This window comes from Elephantulus edwardii, unplaced genomic scaffold (genome assembly GCF_000299155.1).
Source record: "Elephantulus edwardii isolate Elephantulus edwardi_28Jun2011 unplaced genomic scaffold, EleEdw1.0 scaffold00239, whole genome shotgun sequence".
Classification (NCBI taxonomy): Eukaryota; Metazoa; Chordata; class Mammalia; order Macroscelidea; family Macroscelididae; genus Elephantulus; species Elephantulus edwardii.
This window is the reverse complement of record NW_006399989.1, coordinates 3,973,428-3,983,653: the sequence shown is the minus strand read 5'-3', so window position 1 is coordinate 3,983,653 and position 10,226 is coordinate 3,973,428. Positions and strand designations below refer to the sequence as shown.

At 39.5% G+C, this 10,226-nt stretch overlaps 1 protein-coding gene across 3 annotated transcripts in view; it reads left to right on the top strand.

Annotated features, from left to right (window-relative positions):
- The window catches only part of SYN1 (synapsin I), a 204,592-nt gene that overhangs the window by 187,261 nt on the left and 7,105 nt on the right, over positions 1-10,226 (top strand). For all 3 annotated transcript variants that reach the window (XM_006898909.1, XM_006898908.1, XM_006898910.1), the window contains exons 6-9: positions 4,820-4,882; positions 5,569-5,711; positions 5,803-5,877; positions 5,971-6,073. In XM_006898909.1, coding sequence (XP_006898971.1) covers positions 4,820-4,882; positions 5,569-5,711; positions 5,803-5,877; positions 5,971-6,073 — 384 coding nt within the window. The remainder of the gene's footprint in view (positions 1-4,819; positions 4,883-5,568; positions 5,712-5,802; positions 5,878-5,970; positions 6,074-10,226) is intronic.

The window sequence follows — 10,226 nt, the reverse complement described above, 5'->3', positions numbered from 1 at the left end:
AAAAGGGAGCAAAGGTCTAGATGTTTCCCATACGTGTGTGTGTGTGTGTGTGTGTGTGTGTGTGTGTGTGCGCGCGCACATATATATGTGCACTGGTCCAGGGGTGTTGCCTGCACCTATACTGAGGAGGGTCTGAGATGTTTCTTTGTATATGCCTCTCTGTGTTGGATACGTAGCAAAGCATGTTTTTTGGTTTGGGTTTTTTTTTTTGACACTTTTTTAAGAGAAAATTTTTATTTTATACTGGTTTATTTACAAAGTTCATATACATTGTTTTTCACACTGGATCTCTCCCATTTCCTTTACCCTCCCCTCTCTCCACCCATCAAATTTTATGATCTTATGATTACCACCTTCCCACCCATCCTCATCCCTCTGCTCTGCCCTTCCCCCCCTTGGTTCCTTATACACATTTTACTATTTATCTATTTCTACAATAATGACATTTTGACAACTTTAAGTTGACCTATATAAAAGGAAAGAAAATAGTTTTAACCCTGTAGTCAGAACTTTCAACTAGGTATGCCCACCTGTTCTGCTGTTTTGATTCAGCTTTTCCAATAAATCAGATAATAAGGAACTTATATTAAAAAAATAAAAAATTGATTTGCTTAGTATCAAAAATATTTTCGTTCTCTTACTGGTTTGTTTTAATTAAGTTAAAATAATGAACAATTTTAATATATTTATAATAATATATAATAAACTTACTATATGTTAAGATATATATAAAAGTGCCCCTGCTAATATTTTAATATCAATATTGAGAGAAACCAGTAAATGTTTTAAGAAACAGGGAATTTATAAGTGAGTCTAATTCTAGTGACAGTTCAACAAAGAAGTAGACTGACCTCTGGGATTTATAACTTGTAAAATTACCATTGACTTCAGGAATATGAAGTAGCATGGAGTGGCCTATGAGATTTGGAGAATAGACATTAGAGACAGATAGTATAGATAAATCATGAAAAAGAAAGAAAGTAAAAAATTAAGAATAAAATTAAAAATGTTAATTGAAAAAGAAAATATTTATCTGAAGTAGGAAAGGAAAATCTGATGAACAAAGAGAGGAGTATTTTGAGTATGCTAGTCTAGAGAGGTCGAGAGAGGGCAAAATCTAGAACACAAGTCAAGTTGGCAAAGAAAATTTGTCAAAGAAAGTTCATTCAAAGTAAGAACAGGAGACAGAGTATATGAGAAAAGATGCTAGATTTTTTTTGTGGAGTTTTCTTATTGATTACAAAGTTCATATATATTGTGTTTTACACTAGTCTTCATTCACATTATGTTTCATACAATCATTCTCATGCATTATGTTTTATAAAATTAATCGGACCTTGCCCATAATTACCCTGTATTTTCTTCACCCAGATCCTTCCCATTCCTTTTCCCTGTCCCTTACTTTATATATATTGTAGCAATAATTTTTGCAAGTTATTTCCTAGTTGCTTCTATTTCCTTAGTGAAATGGGATTCAAGGTCATTAGCTACAATTTAAGTTTTGTGGGTTTTTAAAAATTATTATTAATTTTAATGAAAATTTAGAGACTTTAGATTTCCATTCATTCATTGTTGCACTTTTCTCCGTGCCCACCCTCCCTCCCCCCCGAAGTACACTCTTCTCTATGAAAAGTAAAGGAAAAATTCTTTCACTGTTTTACAATGCCTCCCCCCAGGTCCACTGCACTATGCAGCCTTCACTCGGGACTCCTGTCATGAGAAAAATACCTAATCACATATCCCTTTTAAACAGTTTTCTCCCTCATCTGTTTCAATGCAGTATACATTATTTATCCCATCTTTCTCCGTCTCCTCCCAACCCCAATGTCAGTCCTATTTTACAACAGTGGCACTATGTAGTATTTGTCCTTTTGTGACTGAGATATTTCACTCAGCATAATGTCTTCCAGGGTCACCCATTTTGAATAATATTTCATGAATGCCTTGTTTTTCAATGCAGCATAATATTACATTGTGTGAATATACCAGAGCTTCTCTATCCATTCGTTTGTTGATGGGCACTTGGGTTGTTTCCAACTCCTTGAGCAAAGCATGTTTTATGTGTGTGTCAAAAAGTCACTACCATCAAGTTGGAACTAACTCATAGTGACCTTCCAGCAAATTTGCAGGAGGCTATAAATCACATGGAAGCTGAGTGCCCATTTTTTAAGATAACTACCCATCTTTCTCCAATGGAACAGAGGATATGAAGTGCCAGAGAGATACCACCTTTTCGTTAGCAGCACAACTCCCCATGAACTATACAACCAGAGCTCATAATCCTTAGACAGTTTTTTTTCCTTTTGCCTAACAGGTATAGAATATAACAATCTATTTCTAGAATGACTTTCCTCTATGGCCAAACAGATATAAGATTTGATATTCATAGCTTATGTCCAAAGGATCTTGATGTACAGCATTATTCAAGATTTTTACAATGGACCCCCAGAAATAAACATGATTGAAAAAACAAGTTTAACATGTTCATCCCCAAAATCTGTCTTGCTATTATCTTTATTATTTTTTTAAGTGTGTGTGTGTGTGTGTGTGTGTGTGTGTGTGTGTGTGTGTACACCACCAAATCGGATCCAACTGGCACAGGAGGAGATTGCCCCTCCTTATCCAGCAGAGCATCTGGTGGATTCAAACTGCATTATCTTTAGGATTGCAGTGCAGATTGTTGCCACTAGGCCACCAGAGCTCCTCTGTCCTGCTATTATAACTGTCTTATGACTATGACTCAGGGTTCCATGATAATGAATTGATCCCAACTACTAGGTAGCTAGGTGATTAAAACCTCAGAACCAATATTAGAACTTTTTAAAACCTACAATTATGCAAACATTCCATTCTCCTACTCCTGTAGTCCCACCTGCAACAGTGATTAATTTATCCACCACAAATCATGATCTTGTGATTTTGTCTTCTGTCATCTATAATGTATCCCATGATCAGCAGATTAAACTAGTTTGTGTACTGAGTTCATGTTTATGACTACCCTCATTCAGATAACTGTCTTTGTCTTGTTTAAGATCTCTTCCCCTACACATTAGAAATGGTGCATGTGCTTGTGAATGTTGAATTTGTATCCTGTTCTGTAAGTTTAGTATGTCTCTATTTTATTGCTGTGCTTCTGATGGTTATCTCTGTGTTGCATTTGTAACCCTTTTTGGGTTTTATATGTCCCTCTCTTGCGTGTTTGGACAAATGGCTGTATGCTGTGCCCCAGAGATTTTATACTTGGACCAAGAGGCAGTCATCAGAACAGTGCAAGGAAACACTGCATGGTTCAAAATTGGGAAGGGAGGACGCCAGAGATGTGTCCTGTCTCCACACCTTTTCAATCTGCATGCAGAACAGATTATCCGGGAGGCTGGGCTCTATGAGGAGAAATGTGGGGTCAAGATTGGTGGAAGATCTATCAGCAATCTGCGTTATGCAGATGACACAACCCTGCTTGCTGAAAACTGAAGAGGACCTGAAGGGCTTGCTGCAGAGGTTCAAGAACTGCAGCCTCCAATATAGATTGAGGCTCAATGTCAGGAAGACAAAGATTCTCACCACTGGACCAATTGGCAGCATCAGGATGGATGGTGAAGAGATTGAGATTGTTCACAGCTTTAGTCTGCTTGGCTCCATGGTCAACACTCTTAGCACCAGTAGTCAGGAAATTAAAAGACATATTGCCATGGGAAAGTCTGCTGTTAGGGACCTCTCCAAAGTACTGAAGAGCAGTGGTGTCTCTCTGGAGACTAAGGTGTGTCTGATATAGGCCATGGTCTTTGCAATCACTTGTTATGCATCAGAGAGTTGGACAATGACTAGGGAGAATAGAAGGAGAATTGATGCCTTTGAGCTGTAGTGCTGGAGAAGAGTATGGACTGCTAGGAAAATAAACAGATTCATCCTGGAGAGGGTTAAAAGGCTGCCCCTTGGAGGCAAGGATTCTGAGGCTCCGTCTAACATACTTTGGACATGTTGTAAGGAGGGGACCGGTCCTTGGAGAGGGACATCATGCTTGGTAGGGTGGAGGGACAGCGCAGGAGGGGAAGACCCTCTATGAGGTAGATTGATTCAGTGACTGGGGTAATCGGATGGGAGTGTCAGAGACAGTGCGATTGGCACAGGAGAGAGCAGAGTTTAGGGCTGTTGTACATAGGGTCGCTATGAGTCGCAGGTGACTCGACGCCACATAACAAAAACAACAACTGGGAAATGAGGCTGGTAGAGCTTGCAGCTCTGTTAAGTACTGTGTGGTGGGTCTCTATGTAGTTCTGAAGATGTGCTCTGGACACTGTACTGCCTTCAGGTCCTTCTCTCATTTGTGGCTCAATAAGCATTGGCATATCTAGATTTGGGTGTATTGATCTGAGTGTTTGTGTGGGTTTCAGGGCTATGCATGTGTATGTATGAACAAAGTTTGCATGAATGGCGTGGTATGGGATCCTTTTGTTATATGCTCATTATCACCATTCTTACATCTTTATTATTTACTCACCTATAAAAATTAAATCCCAATTTAAAAAAAAGTTCCTTTTCCTGGAAAAATTCCCAACCCTTATCTCATGCCTTTGCCTGGGAAAGCATGGGCAGGAATTCTGGACGTATGGGGTGATGGGAGGGGAAGATGGGAAAACAGGGCTCTAGGGTTGATTTTAGGCTCAGGGGCACTGTGTAAACCCATCTCTCTCTGATATGCCTCTTCTGGGAAATAGTCTGTAATGTTGCTTCTACCAGAGTGTTTCCCCTCAGTACCAACCCCAGTCCTGGTGCTCAGCCCTTCTGTACTAACCATGCCACCTCTTTCCATCCTACCCAGCTTAGCAGCACAACATACCCTGTGGTTGTCAAGATGGGGCATGCACACTCTGGGATGGGCAAGGTGAGTCCTTGGGTGGGGTGCATGTGTTTATACATGTTACATGCATCTGATATTGTGTGTACATGTGCACTTAGTAATCCTTGGGTATCTTATTTGAATGTTTTTTCCATTCATCTGAGTTTTTTTAAGACCCCTTTTTTCATGCCTAAGTTTAGCCAGCTTTGTGGGTTCTATTAGTGTAGCCAATTATTATCTATGTGTGTATATACATGCCTGTGTTAAACACGAATAACTATGTTCAAGGGTCTTGGAATCTGTGTATGTATTCCATTGGTCTGTTTTGTCTGTTTATACATCTAAAAGATTTCTGATTAGTATGCATGAATATGTCAGTTCTTGTGTGTAATACAAATTATTGTATATACAACTGACTTTGTGCCTGTGTGCCCCACTATATGTACTATATATACACACTCAATTGGTTTATTAGAATTTACATATAAACCACCCACACATTTACATTTCAAGTTTCTAGTATATTCACAGGATTATATACACTTAACTTTATGCACATGTGAAAACAGAAGACATGTTTGGTTGCTTTGGTGTGCCTGTTAGTATACTGTGTGTCCACCTAATTTTTGTGTATAAACCTTACCTGTATGTTAAATGTGTACATAGCCCCAATCTCTGAGGTGCCCTTATGCCCCGACTATTGCCCCATACTGACTGGGCTGATCCCACAGGTTAAGGTAGACAACCAGCACGATTTCCAGGACATTGCAAGTGTTGTGGCACTGACCAAGACATATGCCACCGCTGAGCCCTTCATTGATGCCAAATACGATGTACGTGTCCAGAAGATTGGGCAGAACTACAAGGCCTACATGTAAGTGGAGAAACCAAGGTATGGGGATCCCCTGCCCTGTCTCACTTGATCTACATCAAGGCCTTTGGACATCTCTTGCTTTGTTCCCCAGGAGAACATCTGTGTCAGGGAACTGGAAAACCAACACTGGTTCTGCAATGCTTGAGCAGATCGCCATGTCTGACAGGTGAGCAACTAAAATTCAAGGTGAAACAGTGAGGGTGGAAGTGCAGCCACCTAGGCAAGGCACTGACAGGTTTCCCTACTCTGCATCTTGTAGATACAAACTGTGGGTGGACACATGCTCAGAAATCTTCGGGGGACTGGACATCTGTGCAGTGGAAGCACTGCATGGCAAGGATGGGAGAGACCACATCATTGAGGTAGGTGTACAGAGGGAGGAGCAAGTACACAGCAACAACACTCTAGACTGTGGTGTGCTTTGTGGCACAGAAAGTCCTTAGTGAATGGCAAAATGCTTAGTAAACTACCTTGTGAATGGAGACATCTCTGGAAAATTGTAGAACAGTGAACTCTAAACTGCTCTGTAAACTTGGATGTCCTTTAAGAGCAACATAATTGTTAAACTATAAAGTACATAGAACACTGTTGGCCTGATGAATAGAAAGCTCTGCTACCAAGCCAAAGGTGGGTGATTTTAATTTGTGGCCCTCAGGCTTGGTTTTAATTTTTTTTGGTCAAACATTCTTCTAAGTGGTATAGCATTGGTCTGTCAATTTGTTGTACAGAGGTAACTCGTGGTTGCTGTGATGCTAAACACAGTGACACTGATGAGTCAAATGTGTTAATGGTTACCCATGGTAGAGAGTGTTTGGTGGTGCTCCCAGATTAAGACAGGCTTGGAAGCAGAAGTGGCATCCACTTTCGAAAAAGTTTGCCTCCGGAAACTCTATGAACTTAGAGAAAAGATGAAAGTTGTACAAGTGTTCAGGTCTTTTGTCCATAGGGCTGCTATGAGTCTATGACTTGATGGCACTTAACAACAACAACCACATAAAGTACTCTGAACTGTGACATCTTGGTGAAAGGTAAAGCAAATTGTAATGTGCCTTATAAATCAGAGTGTTTGGTGAACAGAAAGTGTTTTGTAAAACTATATATGTATGCATTGTGCATGTGTGTGAGTACACGCACACACACAAACAATCTCTTTAAACTAGGAAGTCATTGTTGTCGAAGCAAAATGCTTGTGGGGCACTTTTTTTAATAAAAAGTTATGTCCTTGATGAATAGTAAAGCAATTGTCAAATGGCATATCATGAAAATCAAGAAGTATCTGGTAAAGAGCAGTATTTTAATACATGATCAAGCATTTTGTAAAAAGTGGTACCTTCTGTAAAAATTATATATCACATATTCCTTTGTAGAGAGCAAAGTGCCCACTGTGGAAGGCGGTATGGCGCTTTCTCAAAAAGTTGCAAATAGAGATACCATTTGACCTAGCAATTCAACTACTGGGAATATACCCCAAAGAGACCGTAACTGACATCCAAACAGATATATGCACACCCATGTTTATCGCGGCTTTGTTCACAATAGCAAGGAGGTGGAAACAACCTAAGTGCCCATCAACAAACGAATGGATTGAGAAGCTGTGGTATATTCACACAGTGGAATACTATGCTGCATTGAAAAACAAGGAACTCGTGCAATATTGTTCAAAATGGGTGACCCTGGAGGACATTATGTTGAGTGAAGTATCTCAGTCACAAAAGGACAAATACTGGATGGTGCCACTGTTGTAAAGCAGGACTGACCTCGGGGTTGGGGGGAGATTGAGAAGGATGGGTCCAAAATGCATACTGCATTGAAACAGATGAGGGAGAAAACTGTTTAAGAGGGAAAATTATTAGGTATTTTTGTCATGACAGGAGTCCAGAGCAAAGGGTGTATAGTGGAGTGGACCTGGGGGGAGGGATTGTAAAACAATGAAAGAATTTTTCTTTTACTTTTTCAAGAGGGTAGTGTATTAGAGGGGAGGGGTGGGAGGGGGAAAAAAGTGCAACAATGGATGAATGGAAATCCAAAGTCTCTGTAAATTTTCATTGAAATTAATAAATTTTTTTAAAAAGAACAAAGTGCTTTGCAACTGTAAAACAAAACCAAATACACTGCAGTTTTAAGTTTTGACTCACGGTGTCTGTCCCTTCCTCAGGTTTTGGGTTTTTTAAAATTTATTTTAATCAAAGTTTACAGAGACTTAAGGTTTCCAGTCATTCACTTTTCCCCCTGCCCACCCATTCCCCTACAATTCACCTTTCTCCTTAAAAAGTAAAATAAAAACTCTTTGTTATGCAATCCCTCCCTCCCCCACAAGTACACTCCACTGTGCAGCCTTCATTCTGGACTCGTCATGACAATAATACACAATCATATATCCCTTTTAAACAGTTCTCTCTCATATCTGTTTCAAAGCAGTATACATCAATCCTCGCCTCCTTTTCTGTCTTCCCTCAACCCCAAAGTCAGTCCCATTTTACAACAGTGGCCCGATGCAATATTTGTGCTTTTGTGACTGACATTTCAGTCAGCATCCATTTTGCATAATATTTCATGAGTTCCTTGTTTTTCAATGCTGCATAGTATTGCATTGTGTGAATATACCAGAGCTTCTCTATCCATTCATTTGTTGATGGGCACTTGGGTTGTTTCCAGCTCTTTGCTATTGTGAACAAAGCCGCAATATATCTGCTTGGGTGGCAGTTATGGTTTCTTTAGGGTAAATTCCCTGTAGTGGAATTGATGGGTCAAATGGTATTTCTATTTGCAACTTTTTGAGAAAGCGCCATACTGCCTTCCAAGTGGTTGCACCATTTTACACTCCCACCAACAGTGAATAAGGGTTCCAGTTTCTCGCCAGCATTTGTTGCTTGCTGTTCTGTTAAATTTTGCTATTCTGACTGGGGTGAGATGGTATCTCATAGTTGTTTTGATTTGCATCTCTCTTAGAGCTAGGGATTTTGAACATTTTTTTTTTCATATGTGTGTTTGCCATCTGAATGTCTTCTTTGGTGAAGTGTCTGTTCATATCCTGTGCCCATTCTTCAACTGGGCTATTTACCTTTCTCTTGTTGTTGTGCTCAAGTATTTTATAAATTCTAGATATATAAGCTCCTTATCTGACATGCCATTACCAAATTTTTTTTCCAATCGGTGGCTTCCCCTTTTACCCTGTTGAAGAAGTTTCTGGATGTGTATAAGGATTTGATTCTTAGAAGGTCCCATTCATCTGTTTTATCCTCTCCTGGTTGTAGATTTTCCAGGATGCTTGGAAGACTCTTTATGTCGTGAATTAGGACTTCTAGAGTTCTTCCAAGCTATTTAATGAAGTACATAGATCTTGGTTTAGGTCCTAGGTCCCTAATCCACTATGAGTTGGCTTTGTGTTTGGAGTGAGGTATGGATCTTGCTTGAGTTTTCTGCAGACAGTTTTTCAATTTTGCCAGCACCATTTGTTTAAAAGGCTGGTGTTTCCCCACTTATTTCATCTCCTTGTAAAAAATCAGTTGACCATAGGTAGATGGGCTGATTTCTGGGGTCTCAATTCTATTCCATTGATCTATGTGTCTGTCATTGTACCAGTACCACACTGTCTCGACCACACAGCAATGTAGCAGGATTTGAAATCAGGGAGTGAGATGCTTCCTACCTTGTTTCTCTTTTTAAGGAGTGCTTTGCATATTCTGGGCCTCTTTCCATTCCAAATGAAATTGGAGATTGCCTTTTCCATCTTGTTAAAGAATGGAATTGGTATTTGTATTGGGATTGCACTGAACGTATAAACTGCCTTTGATAGAATTGTCATTTTCACAATATTGAGTCTTCCGATCCATGAGCAAGAGAAATTCTTCCACCTCTCTGAATAGATCCTTTGTGCTTCTGGTTAGGTTTACTCCTAATTACTTAATCTTGTGATGAGCTATGGTGAAGGGTATTGTTCTTACCAGCTCCAGTTCTATATTCTCTGTCACTGTAGAAAAACCCAATTGACTTTTGTATGTTACTCTTGTATCCTGCCACTTTGCTAAATTGGTCAACTATGTCCAGTAGTTTTCTTGCTGAGTCTTTAGGGTTTTCTAAGTATACTATCATCTGCATAGAAAATTTTACATCCTCTTTGCCATTTGGATCCCTCTTATTTCCTTATCTTGCCTTATTGCTAAGACTTCCACTACAATATTGAATAGGAGAGGTAATAGTGGGCATCCTTGCCTAGTTCCTGGTCTCAAGAGGAATGCCTTTAATCTCTCTCCATTGAGAACAATACTGGCTCTCAGATTTGTGTATATACTTTTTACTATGTTGAAGAAATTCCCCTCTAATCCTATTTTCTTCTGTGTTTTAATCAGGAAAGGGTGTTGGATTTTGTCAAAGGCCTTTTCTGCGTCAATTGATAGGATCATGTGGTTCTTGTTCTTTGCTTTGTTAATGTGAAGAATTACATTGATTGTTTTTATGTTGAACCATCCTTGCATACCTATTAAAAATCCCACTTGGTCATGGTGATTTTTTTTT